This window comes from Chiloscyllium punctatum, chromosome 22 (assembly GCF_047496795.1).
Source record: "Chiloscyllium punctatum isolate Juve2018m chromosome 22, sChiPun1.3, whole genome shotgun sequence".
NCBI lineage: Eukaryota > Metazoa > Chordata > Chondrichthyes > Orectolobiformes > Hemiscylliidae > Chiloscyllium > Chiloscyllium punctatum.
Genome location: NC_092760.1, coordinates 47076398 through 47090794, shown reverse-complemented (window position 1 = coordinate 47090794; position 14397 = coordinate 47076398). Strand labels below are relative to the sequence as shown.

General features: G+C 39.1%; 1 protein-coding gene across 6 annotated transcripts in view; it reads right to left on the bottom strand.

The window, feature by feature from the left end:
- abcc8 (ATP-binding cassette, sub-family C (CFTR/MRP), member 8) overlaps window positions 1-14397 on the bottom strand; it is a 225890-nt gene that overhangs the window by 15470 nt on the left and 196023 nt on the right. For all 6 annotated transcript variants that reach the window (XM_072592226.1, XM_072592229.1, XM_072592230.1 and 3 more), the window contains 4 exons: window positions 12582-12660; window positions 10395-10503; window positions 8938-9041; window positions 2521-2654 (listed from right to left, as the gene is read on the bottom strand). In XM_072592226.1, coding sequence (XP_072448327.1) covers window positions 2521-2654; window positions 8938-9041; window positions 10395-10503; window positions 12582-12660 — 426 coding nt within the window. The remainder of the gene's footprint in view (window positions 1-2520; window positions 2655-8937; window positions 9042-10394; window positions 10504-12581; window positions 12661-14397) is intronic.

Sequence of the window (14397 nt, the reverse complement as noted above, 5' to 3'; positions counted from 1 at the left end):
AGAATCTGTTGTCAAAAATACTGAACTCTTTTTTTTTGCTAATAAAGAAGGGACAGAATGGCAAAATGAGAGAGATGACCACTCTTAGAAAATCTGCCTGTAAGTGCTCTTTGGTCAGCTCTGGAATATGTTGCTCTAAGAAACTATTCTGAAATAGCCTTTCCTTTCTGATTTTTCCAGTTTATATGTGGGTTAAACACTACCATGATTGTCATTCCTTTCTGACAAGCTCGTTATTTCTTCCTTTGTGTTTCTAACCGTGTGGTTACTACTAGGAGCCCTGCATACCACTTCCACAAGTAATTTCTCTTTAACATTTATCATTTCTACCCAAAGTATTTTCACATCTTGGTTTCCTGATGACTGAATGGTTTCCTGAATTTAAGTCATTCCTCTCTATTCTGTTAATGCCCACCATTAACAAACACAGCTAACCCTCCATCTTTTCCTAGTTCGCCATCCCTCCAAAATGTCCTGCACCCTTCATGTAACTTGCCACCATGTCTCTGTAATGGCTTCCAGATCATACTTATTCATTTCTATTTCCAATGTCAGATTTGTTTCAAATCCTAAATGCATTCAGGCAGAAGGCTGGAAATCACAGTGGGTCAGGTGGCATCTATGGAGAGAGAGCTCTGAAGAGGAGTCATCCAGACACAAAACATTAGCTTGCCCTCTCTCCGTGGATGTTGTCTGATCCACTATGATTTCCAGCATTTTTGCTTTCAGTACAGATTCTAGCACCTGCAGCAATTTGCTCCTTCAGATCAAGAGCCTTTAAGTTTTATACTTTTCACCTCTTTGCAAAATTTAGTCTAATCTGTTAGTTCACTCTTTTTGTATTCTTGTTTTCATCATAAAATGGTAATCAATACTAATTCAATTGTTGAATTTAAATCCAAGATAGACAAAGTTTTTATTAAGCAAAGGTATCGAGGGATATGGGTCCAAAGCAGGTATATGGGGTTAGGCCACAGATCAGCCATGATCTTATTGAATGGCAGAACAGAATACTCCTGTCCCTATATTCATTCCTGTCACACAGAAACGTAGAAAACAGGAGCAGGATTAGACCATTTGGCCCTTCGAGCCTGCTCTGCATCTATTATGATCATAGTTGATTATCCAACTCAGTAGACAGATCCGGATTCTCTCCTATGTCCTTTGATCTCTTAGCCCTAAGTGTTATATCCATCTCCTTCTGGAAATCAGAATGTTTTGGCCTCCATTGCTTTCTGCAGTAACAAATTCCTTAGGCTCACCACTCCCTGGGTGAAGAAATTTTACCTTATTTCAGTCCTAAAATTGTTTACCCCATAGCATTCGATTGTGACCCTGGTTCTGGACTCCCCCACCACTGGGACCATCCTTCCTACATCTACCCTGTCTAGTCCTGTTAAGAGTTTATAAGTTTTACCTGTTTTCTAAATCAACCTATTCAGCGATACTATCACACACCCCTTGAAGAGGTGTGACTTGAACTCAGGGCTGCCTGGCTCAAAGATACTATCACTGCACCAAGAGCCCTATCTTTTTGTAGTTTTACTGGTTAGGATTTTGTGGGTCACATCTGTTTATTGTTTCCTGCCTTTCTCTTTGGCCCTGATTATGCTGGCCAAGTCAAACATCTTCCCAAATGTGATCCCTTGTTGCCACCATTTAGTTTAAAATCCTCTCCCTTAGTTATGAAATTGGTAAGAACATCAGACCTAGTACAGTTCAGGTGGTTACTGCCCCATTGGTGCAGCTCCCACTTTCTTCAGTTCTCGTGCCAGTGCATCACGAACCTGAACATACTTCTCCCACTAGTCTTTCAGCCATGCATTCAACTCTAATCTGATATGCCCTGTGCCAATTTACACATCGTTCCTAAAGCAGAGATGATGACGTTTTGAAGTTCTGCTTTTTAATTTGAGATCTAGATCCTCATCCTGACTACGCAGAATCTCCTCTGGAACCTACATGGACCTGATGACTGGATCCTCCCCGTCCCACTGCAAGTTCCTCTCCAGCTCTGAGCAGATGTCCTGGACCAATGACACTAGGCCGGCAATACTGCCATCTAGACTCATGCACGTTTGCTGCAGAGAATAGTATCATTTTCTCTCACTGTACTCTTCCCTACTATCTCTGCATTCATTCTTATTCCTCCCTCTTGAATGGCGTCCTGTACCACACTGCCATGGTTAGTTAGCTCATCCATCCTGTATCCCTAACAGGCACAAATGTCCATTTTTAAATCTGTACTGACTGTATCTAAATATTCTCTTTGTCTAGATAGAATTTAACTTCTAATTAGAGAGACATAAGATTTTCGAGAACAGATGTTGATCTAATTGACTCCTTTAAACCATCTTTGTGGGGATACCATTGAATACTATCAAAGTTAGAGTGGAAGACTTTGGAATTTCCAGGATTGAAATACCTTTACAATGCAATTCCTAAAACCATATCATAGATCCCTGTAGTGAAGTCTCACACTGAAAAATCCAGTAGTGGAAGTTGAAGCTTGGTACTCACGGTTGCCATGTCTATTGAGGCTGTAGCTTCATCCATGATCAGCACACTACTCTTGCGTACAAAAGCTCTCGCCAAGCAAAACAGTTGACGCTGACCCAAGCTAAAATTTTCTCCTCCTTCAGTAACTATAGCATCTACCATTCAAACGTGAAAAGAAACAAAATAGGAATCTTGGTAATCATTCTTGCGACAGTTAACTTTTACCTAAACTTTCATATCACATGGAATGAGACCTAAAGGTTCCTATGTTTCTGAAATGATGTGAAAAAGGCATAGGTGATTAGGTTTTTCCCCCCTTATTCAGCCTAAACATGTTTCTAATGACTACTATATTATTTATTGTTTCAGAATTGAAATTAGTTTGAAGGACCAAATATTAAGCATGATAATAAGTGTCAGAATGTGTCCATTAGGGATATCCTGCACTGATTGTGCCGAAGTATGTGGGGTCAAGACGATGTCATTTAATTCAAATAATGGAGGCAGAGACTTGCAACACTCGTGATGAATGTTAGGAATCTGTCACAGAACATCAGCTGAAAAATGTGAATCAGGGTTTTAGTCAAGAGTTGGGAGTGTTGGTGTGGGTTGGGTGGGTATGGGCTGATGCTAGGTTCTTTAAGGTGGGAACTGGCTAGCATGTCCTCATCTTTAGGCACACCCTTGCATTTATGATTGCCCGTGGTTAAGGCAGGTAGTCACTCTGACCTACTTCATTCTCAGCAAAACCACAGAAAGTTTGCTGAACAAAGGTGAGAATATAATACGCCTGTGCCTCTTCCTGATGCCAAATCTCTCAACTACCAAGTGCCTTCGAATGGGCTTAAACTGCCAAAGGAGCCCACTTAGAGTCATAGAGATGTATAGCATGGAAACAAACCCTTTGGTCCAATTCATCCATACTGACCAGATATCCTAAATTAATCTAGTCCCATTTGTCAGCACTTGGCCCAAATCCTTCTAAACTCTTCCTATTTATATACCCATCCAGATGCCTTTTAAATGTTGTAGTTGTACCAGCCTCCACCACTTCCTCTGCCAGCTCTTCCATGAACCCACCACCCTGTATGAAAAAGTTGCCCCTTAGGCCCCTCACTCTCAACCTATGCTCTCTAGTTCTGGACTCCCCCACCCCAGGGAAAAGACCTTGTCTATTTAACCTCTCCATGCCACTCATGATTTTATAAACCTCTATATGGTCACCTCTCAATCTTTGACACTCCAGGAAAAACAACTCCAACCTATTCAGCCTCTCCCTATTGCTCAAACCCTCCAGGTCTGGCAATATCCTTGTAAATCTATTCTGAGCCCTTTCAAGTTTCACAACATCCTTCCTATAGGAGGGAGACCAGAATTGCACACAATATTCAAAAAGTGACCTAACCAATGTCCTGTACATCCACAACATGATCTCCTTACTCCTATACTCAATGCACTGACCAATAAAGGAAAGTATACCAAACATCATCTTCACTATCCTATCTACATGCAACTTCACTTTCAAGGGACAATGAACCCGCACTCCAAGGTCTCTGATTAGCAACACTCCCCAGGACCTTACGATTAAGTGTATAAGTTCTGCTCTGTTTTCCATTTTCTGCTCTGTTTTCCATTTCCAAACTGCAGCACCTCACATTTATCTAAACTAAACTCTGGCCAAACTCTGGCCCACTTCTCTGGGCTGAGAAGTGACAATCTGATCAAAATCCTGTTGCACTTGTGTTTAAAGAGACTGAACATAAAATACTAGTAAAGTTGCAACAAATTAGAAAAAAAATTAGTTAAAAATGGTCTGGAATCTTCAATTAGGAAAAAGGTTACCTGCATTTAGACTGGTTTGATTGATAGGCCATTTAGTGTGACTTAAAAAAAAAGCCAAGAGTTTTTCATGTTTCAATAGGCTTCCTTTTTTGGAACTTGGTTTGTTTTGATGGCTAAGCCAATTATAAATGCATGCATATGTTTCAAAAGTCAAAGTAACACTTTCTTCAAGAGGGGCTTGTGTATTGTATTAACAGTTTTAAGAGGTTATTTACGTTACTACTGAACAAGATTGTGTTTACAACTGAATGACCGGTTGAGGAGGATTACCAGAGGATTTAGCAGGTTTATAGATAGGCTGGAGATTTGACTGGAGAAATGGCAGATGGAATTTAATCCAGTGATGCATGTTGGAAGGTCTAATGCAGGAGGGATTATGCAGTAAATCACAGAACTATTAGAAGCATTAACATACAGAGGGACTAAGGCGTACAGGTCCACAGTTCCACGATAGTGGCAACACAAGTGAATAAGGTGGTTAAGGAGGCTGATGCCATGCTTGCCTTCATCATTTGGAGCACTGAGTACAAAAATTGGCAAGTCATGTTGTAGCTGTATAGAACTTTAGGAAGGCCATATTTGGAATATTAGGTACAGTTCTGGCCATCACACTACCAGAAGGATATCGAGGCTTTGGAGAGGGTCCAGAAAAGAATGTTGCCTGGTTTGGAGTGTATTAATTATGAGGAGAGATTGAACAAACTCAGTTTATTTTCACTTGAACATCAGAAGCTGAGGGGCAATCTGATAAAGGTTTACAAAATTATGAGATGCATGGATAGAATGGATAGTTGGAGTTTTTTTTCCCCAGTGTAGAAATGTCAACTAATTCAGGATATAGGTTTAAAGTAAAAGGGAGAAAATTTAAAGGAAATGTGTGCGAGGTAGGTTTTCTTTCCCCCCCCCCCCCCCCCCCACACACACACACACAGGGGGTGATAAGTGCCTGGAATGCACTGCCAGAGGAGGTGGTAGAAGCAGATACATGACTAGGCCAGAAAGGGGGGGGATATGGACGGTGTTGAAAGGCATTATGCATTGGCATATGCTTGATGGGCCAAAAGGGCTGTTACTTTGCTGTACTGTTCTTTGACCACATAAAGGAGATTTAACATTTTACTATTGGACTTGGAGGTTTTTTTCTCAGGGGGATGGTTGTATGTTTGAAAAATAGGACTTCTAGAGTTGAATTTTCTAACCAGCCTGCTTTGGCATCCAAACTCCTCCAACACTGCCTGGAGAGCTGGAAAATGCAAACCCTCTCACCCATGTATTCAGAAGGTGAAAATATGGATGTATAGACAGAAATGAGATATTCTTGTTTTCTGATTACAACACAAAAATTCAACACAGGAAAGCAAGTATATTAAATTAGTTCCTGGAAAAAGGTAAATTATTTGTTCATCATCTATTGGAAGTAAAAAGACATTATACAAGACATTGGTTCGGCCGCATTTAGAATACTATGTAGAGTTATGGTCGCCACATTATCAAAAAGATGTGGACGCTTTGGAGAGGGTGCAGAGAAGGTTTACGAGGATATTGTCTGGTATGGAAGGTGCTAGCTATGAAGAAAGGTTGAGTAGGTTGGATTGAGGTTTACAAAATCATGAAGAGTGGATAGAGACAAGCTTTTTCCCCCGGGTGAAGGATTCAATAACGAGAGTCAAGCTTTCAAGGTGAGAGGTGAAAAGTTTAAGGGGGGATACACATGGCAATTACTTCACACAAAGGGTGGTAGGCGTTTGGAACGCCAGCAGAGGTGGTAGAGGCATGCACGGTAGATTTATTTAAGATGCGTCTGGACAGATGCATGAGTAGGTGGGGAGCAGAGGGATACAAATACTCAGGAATTGACCGACATGTTTAGACAGTACATTTGGATTGGCTCAGGCTTGGAGTGCCGAAGGGCTGGTTCCTGGGCTGTAAATTTTCTTTGTTCTTTGATAACCAAAGGCAACTAAATAAATCTTCTCTGAATTAATCATATCTAGATTCCCATACACCATCAACACAGATGCAGTAAACATTTACTTTTCCTCTCTCACTCTTCAATTTTAAATCTCTCTCTGTCACTCTGAACTAAATATAAAAACATGAAAATAGTTTCCTTTTATTCAAAGTAAAATCTAATTTTGAAATCATCTGGAAAAACACATTCATTGTTCTAGTTATAACTAATTATTCAGTCTTCGAGGACGTGAAATTCACATTGTACTGTAGCTCAAAATATTTGAAATAATAGCTCTTTTCCAACTACTTTGCATTTTCTTTTTGATGGCTTCATTAGAAAAGAAAATCATGCAGACTATAAAATGGATTGCCAATTTGCTAGTGGTCACTTTGCAGTATCTGTCAAAATGAATTTCACTCCATTTTCTCTCTCCCCCTCACGTGCAATCTCTTTTATACAATACCTGTCCCACTCAAATTTACTCAATCATATGCACTGCTTTTATCCAAACTTTTCTTTCCCACAGATGCACTTAAAGCTCAATAAATGCTTGCACCTTCAGACTTTAAGCCAGCAGAATTTTAATTGTGTATCAAAAATATAAACTTAAGACCTATGCAAAAATGTCTTCTCCACTGTCCAGTTTATGAGAGAGATAGAATGAAGTAAAGACATTGATAAAGATGCTCAGACAGGTAAACTCAAAAGTCAAGAGTATGGTGCTGGATGCACAGCAGGTCAGGCAGCATCAGAGGAGCTGGAGAATTGATGTTTTGGGCAAAAGCCCTTCATCAGAAATGAGGCTTATGAGCCAAGGGAGTGGAGAGATAAATGAGAGGGGGTTGGGGCTGGGCACAGGTTGCTGAGTGCAATCGGTAGATACAGGTGGGGGTAATGGTGATAAGTCGGAGGGGAGGGTGGACCGGTTAGATGGGAAGGAAGATAGAAAGATAGGACAGGTTAAGAGGATGGTGCTGAGTTGGAAGGTTGGAACTGGGATAAGATGGGAGGAAGGGAAATGAGAAAGCTGGTGAAATCCATATTGATGCCGTGTGGTTGGAGGGTCCCAAGTTGGAAAATGAGGCATTCTTCTTCTAGGAGTCGTGTGGTAAAGGTGTGGTGAACAGGCCCAGGACCTGCATGTCCTTGGTTGAGTGGGAGGGGGAGTTTAAGTGTTCAGCCACAGGGTGGTAGGGGTTGGTGCAGGTGTCCTGGAAATGTTCTCTGAAGTATTCTGCAAGTAGGCATCTGGTTTCTCCAGTGTAGAGGGGACCAAATTGGGCGCAACGAGTACAGTAAATGACATGTGTGGAAGTGCAGGTAAAACTCTGATTGATGTGGAAGACTCCTTTGGGGCCTTGGAAGGAGGTGAGGGGGAAGATGTGGGTACAGGTTTTGCAATTCCTGAAATGGCAGGGCAAGGTGCTGGGAGGGGATGGTGGTTCGGTTGGGGGTGTGGACCTGACAAGAGAGTCGTGGAGGGAATGGACCTGAACTACACCTCCTACTACCCTGCCTCCTGTAATTAGGACCTCTTCAGCTCCATCAACAGTGACCGACTCAACACAAACATCTTCTACAAACCCACAGACTCCCACAACTACCTGGACTACACCTTCTCCCACTCTGCCTCCTGTAAAACCCCTCACCTCCATCCAAAACCCCAAAGAGTCTTCCCCATCTGCCAGAGATTTACCTGCACTTTCACATCATGTCATTTACTGTATCCATTACTCTTGATGTGGTCTCCTCTACATTGGGGAGATAGGATGCCTACTTGCAGAGTGCTTCAGAGAACACCTCCAGGACACCCGCACCAACCAACCCCACCGCCACATGGCCGAACACTTCAAATCCCCCTTCCACTCCACCAAGTATATGCAGTTCTGGGCCTCCTCTATCGCTACACCTTAAGCACCCAATGCCTGGAGGAAGAATGCCTCATTTTCCACCTTGGGACATTCCAACAACACAGCATGAATGTGGATTACACCAGTTTCATTATTTTCCCTCCCCCACCTTTTCCCAGATCCAACTTCAGCACTATCCTCATGACCTGTTATACTTGTCAATCTTCCTTCCCATCTATCTGCTCCACCCTCCTCTCTGACCTATTACCATTATCCCCACCTTATTCTACCTATCAAAATCTAAGCTACCTCCTCCCCAGCTCCACCCTCCTCCCATTTATCTCTCCACCCCCTTGGCTCTCAAGCCTCATTTCTGATGAAGGGCTTTTACCCGAAACTTCAATTTTCCTGCTCCTGGGATGCTGCCTGACCTGCTATGCTTTCCCAGCACCACACTCTCGACTCTGATCTCCAGCATCTGCAGTCCTCACTTTCTATGTGTAAAGTCAATAGGCAGGTTTAACAATACTATTTTGAAAGAATTGGTTTGCTAAATGAATAAAACCTGTATTAACCTGCAATATATGGATTGTTAGAAAGTTTGTGTATAGTAAATTGAAACATGTAAAACCAACTCATCAAGTTACACTATTGAAGAAACACAAGAAACAAAGGAGAATAGCAGAGATGATTTATTCTCAAATTTGTTGATGATTAGCTAACATAAAAGCATACACTTTGTTCGTGGCTTCCCTGCATAACTGTTGCATATTATAAAATTGCCTATGTTACCTAAACCTCCTGGTAACGACTTCACCACATGTTTGAGCTGAGCGATCTCCAGGGATTCCCACAACACACTGTCTGTGCATTTTTTCTCTGGATCCAAATTAAATCTACAAAAGAAAACTTTGATTCAAACACAAATTCCAAAATCACCTTCTTATTCCTGTCTTACAAAATCCTGATCAACAATCTGCTAACCTGTCATTCTCAGACTTGGTGGTCAATGTACTTTTAATTGAATGTTATTTTCTAATGTTTACATATTTCTTAAAATATCAGTTTCATTTCATTGAACATCATTGTAGTCAGGGGATCAATTTAAAATATTTTTTTGAATTTTATAGTTATTTGCATTCAGTTTTGGATCACAATGAATTCTAAGATAAATTCAAAAAAGGGACTTTTCAATCTGAGAAGTTCTATTCCCAAGTATGAAGTTAAGTTCCAATGTTAATTCTACTTATTCCTTCTTAATGTGGAGATTAATATTCAGATTTTTGAGCTGAATAAAACTTTTGGTATGAAATTACAAATACTAGGGTAAAACAAAAAGGCAATGCAGGATGTAGTTTTAAAAGTAACAATCATCATCGGCATGAAGATATTTAGTGTTTGAGCCAGACCTGTTAATTGACAGTGAAGACTAGATGAAATGATCAGGTCCATATCTTATCATCAAAGTAGTCTCCTAGATTACTGTATATTTTTTCTCCATGTACATTATAAACAATCTGTGCTATGATTTGGAATAGGGAAAACCTACTTTAAACTCTTTTGTGAAGAGTTTGACAGGTCATCAAGAAACACCACTCTTCTCTCAATTCCTATTTAAAACAAAGTGAATTTCCAGATCATTCCAATTAGCTACTTTGAATCTAATGCTGTTCAGTATACCCTTTGCATTGCTGGGGTTTACCTGTAAACATGTTGACTGTACTGTGATTACTTTTTGATGTGTGCAGGAGAACTTTAGTAGCTTTCCCATTAAGTCAACTATCATAGGGAATGCACTGAAAAGTGATCAAACAGATTACGCCCAAATATGAGGCATTAAGATTACTCTAGTTGAGATTTCCTGCAACCTTCATAATAGACAATTATTTTTACTTATGGGACATCACAAACTTATTTGTGCAAGCACAAAAACCATCAGAGAATAATCATATTCGTCTTCCTATTACAGAGATTTACTCTGCATTGCTTCTCCCGGTATACTTTCCTTTTGGGTAATGGTTCAAAGTATCTATTTTAGGAAATATTTTCTGACACCACTTGAGACATAAGCTCATCAAAATACCAGAGAATCCCAAAGTCCCAAACTGTATGGATGCAATGTTTTTTCAATTGTAAAAAATGTCATTTTCTCAAATTTAAGCTGGTTACATCAGAGGATGACTAATCGTGCAGTGGCCTTTGCTGAATTATTTGTAGTAGAGCCAGACGACCTTATGGTGGATACTCACCGAATTGAACCGCTGAATAGCACAGGATCTTGAAGAATAATGGATAGTCTGGACCGTAAAGTGTTCAGTGGCAGTTTGGAAATATCTATTCCATCAATAATTATCCTCCCTGTGCAGAAAAACAAAGAGGACTCAGAAGAAATGCTTTTAAGCTATGCTTCTGTAAAAGCTATCCTGACGCATGATAAAGATTAGATTTGAAATGGGAAGTAAATAGTTAGTTCATCGCCCAGATATTTATGTGTAAAACGATGTCTTTTTAAGAAAAGAAATACATGTATTTAAACAGCACCTTACGCTTACAGGCATTCTGAAACACTTTCCAGCCAACCCACTACTTTTTCTGAAATATTATCACTGTTGTGGAATCGCGGTAGCAAATTTGTAAGCTTCCACAAACAGTATTGTGATAATGACTATATGATCTGCTTTTCCATTGTCAGTTGAGGAATAAACATTGGGAGGGTAACAGGCAAAAATGATTTTAAAAAAAAAATTGCCATGGAATCTTTTATATCCATCCTGGAAGGTAGGCATGGGTCACTGTTCATTATCATCAAAAGGTGACAATTTCTACACTGCAGCATCTCCTTAGTACTGTATTGGGGTATCAACCCAGATTTTGTGCTCACATTCTGAAGTGAGACATGAATCACTACATTCTGACACAAAAATGAGAGAAAGCCACCAACTGAGGCACAGCTGACACTAACATGAAGCAAACCCCAAACAAATCCAGTGTGATAATCTAATTTCCTATAGAATGTAAATGAACCTTCATCTGTTTTATCATTGTTCTCAAGTGTCTATTTTGCTTAAATTATTTGGACATCAATATAACAAAAAAAAACATTTTGAAAACCATCACTGTTCTGAAATATTGGCAAAAAAGACCAAGGAGAAAAAGAGTCTATGATAACATGCCATGATGAATGTACTTCCTTATAATGCTACAGAGCAACGTGATCAGGATTGTAACTAAATGAATACAGTACCACCTCATCCTTATTATTGGGTCAAAGCTTTTAATTGTTACACACAAAAAGTAGTTATGGTAGTGAAATGGTTGGGCCTGAGTGTGGTGAAGAGGATACAGGTCATTTCTTAATTTTGATGACAGTGTGGTGAACTGAATGTATTTTCCTATCTAGGAAATCGCAAGTTGGGTGTGTTTGTCGTACATTCCCAGAATAAATAACTTGTGATAACAGGAAAACAGAATTATTATAACTACACTCACTTAGTGACAATAATATTTCTATCATATGAAAAGGAAAGCTAAACTGTTTGTGTGTAATAAAACGAGTTTATTACTGTGAACATCAACCTCTCATTTCCTTTGAATGCAGGGGGAGAGTCAGAGAAAATAAACAGTGGCCGTCAATAAATTTGGCTTCATCTGGCAAAGGAAAATATGCTCATTTAAAGTCCACAGCCAGACAGAATCAAAAAATGAGCAGGGGAAAGTGATTCTGCTCTCTAAATTGTACTTTTGTTTGCAAAAAGGGATATAACAATTGTTTTCTATGTTGAGTTTCTGTAAAATAAAACAGCCTAATGATTGGTAGTTAACATAAGCTTACTGAAAAACTAGATGAATGCACTTGAGGGCGTTGCAAAGTATACAATACCAACTGAAAAGGCTAATGGAAGCCAGAGAACTGAAAATAAAAGATTGCTGGAAACACTCAGCTTGTTATTGTGGCATCTGTAGAGAGAAACAGTTATGTTTCAGTTGGCAAAAGATCACCAAATGGGAGTCCAATTCTTACTCGCTAATCATGCTTCCACAAAAGGTAGATATTGGGATTTGTGGGCATACATCTGCATAGAAGACACTTGGATTACCAACAAGAGTGATCAGTAAAGAGGACAGAATAACAAAATATCTGCCAAGCTAAAAGGGAATTGAAAAATTTCAACATATCTTTGATGGATAGCAAAATAGACTGGCTGTTATGTATTTAGCAGGCGAACATTTGTGATTGCAAATTTACTTTGACACTTGGCTGGGCAATACCACCAGCATCACAGTGCTTCAGAACTATGTGCAGCCAACCAAGGCATTTAAAAGTACCAATGTCTGTTGCTTAGGTTCAAGCCAGGATTCAATGCAAGGCAGTTATCAGTTGGCTCAAAAAACTGAAGTCATAATATTCAAAACAAACACAGATTAAAATATTTTACCTTCAAACATATCTACCATCCTGAAAAAGGCTAAAGAAAAGGAAGACTTCCCACTACCAGTTCGTCCACAGATTCCAACCTGTGTAATAAATAGATTCTAATATTGAATATCATAATGTTATGCACAGTAAAGCCTTCAGAGATGCATACCAAAGGCATGTTGTACTAATATAAATATTATACTTAGAAAAATCATGTTGTGATTTACATTTAATGGTCTGATTTTGGGTTAAGAAATGATAAGGCTAACTTTATATTCAATTTTCTTATCATTTTGTTTACATACTGTAATATCTCTTAATCTCCTCTATCTTGCCATTTAGTTTTGCTTTCAGTACTTCATCTTGCAATGAATTAAATATTCATACTTATACTTGCTGATTTAAACTTCTGGGTCAGTGAATATTCTTCAGTTTGATTGGTTGAAGAAACATCTGCTCTCATGCACCACAGATCCCAAGAAAAAAATCTCTAGGAACCATAAGTTGTTACTTAAAAGCTCACAAGAAGTTTGTCAACAGTTGTAAACACAGTGAATGTGAAGATTTTTTGCTTTATCTCTGGCCACAAAATCCAGGCCAGAGTCCTGTCTTGTTATAAGATTCTCATGGTATGAATTACTGTTGTGTTGGAAAACAAACCACCTGTTTTGCACCATCAAAATTACACAAATATAGTGGCACGAATGACTTGAACTTTCTATTTTTAATTGGTGCTCTTAACTGAGAGAGGGGTATTGACCAGGACCCCTAAAGAATTTCCCTGCTCTTTGTTAAAGTGTGCTAATATGAACAGACAGCTGGAGGTCTCAGTTCAATGTTCCATCTAAAGAACAGCTGCTGTGATAATTTAGCATTCATTAGACTGGAATGACTACCTAAAGTATGAGCACCAATTACAGCATGGACTTGCAACCTTCAGATTAAAAAGCACTGTCGGACTATAATCCTGGTGTCGTGTGATTTAGGTCCTTTTCCAACCCAGTTCAACACTGGCTCCTTCATATCATTTATTCAGGAATAAATAATCTTGCAGATTCGTATTTGTCAAAATATTACAGTTAAGAGCTACTTTAATCTATTTTCAATTAACCACTTATTCCATTAACCATTATACGTTCTTATTTGTTTTTGTACTATGCATGCCTTAAGGTTCTCAATATTCCAATTTTCGGTTTGATATCATCAAACAGGGATTAAACAACACTGTCTCCAACTGGCTTCATTGGCAAATAACTGACTTTCCTAACTACAAGGAACAAATATATTTAAATCCTCTCTTAAAATACATTTTTCTTCTGTCTCCAAAACGTATGCTTTTGGTTGAGGTACACTTGTGCAATGAAGCATGTTCAAATATATGCTACAGCTTGGATGATGGAGATACAATGTCTCTGTAGAGTCCAGTCTTACTGATGGAATTGACGCATAATAGGCCACATTGAAAAACACAATATTTCAGATGAACAAGATATTTTGAGCAATTAGAGCGCATTATTAGATACACAACCTTCTTTTATTCCAGCACCAATACCATGGTATTGACATTGTGTTAAATGGGTAGAGCTTAAAAACAAAATCTACTTGATAGCTTTGTCCTCATAACAAACTATTTTATAATGTAATGGAGGAGCATTACTCTGAAGCTACTTATAAACACACTTGAGTGTGACTGGAGTCACTTTCCTCTTAAGTCTCCCATTATTCTTGCAGTATTGAATTAACACTCAATGCCATCATCAAAGTTAGGAATGTAACATTTAGAGAATGTGAACTCAACTTTCAACTCCTAATTCATGGCATGATGTTCTCCTTCC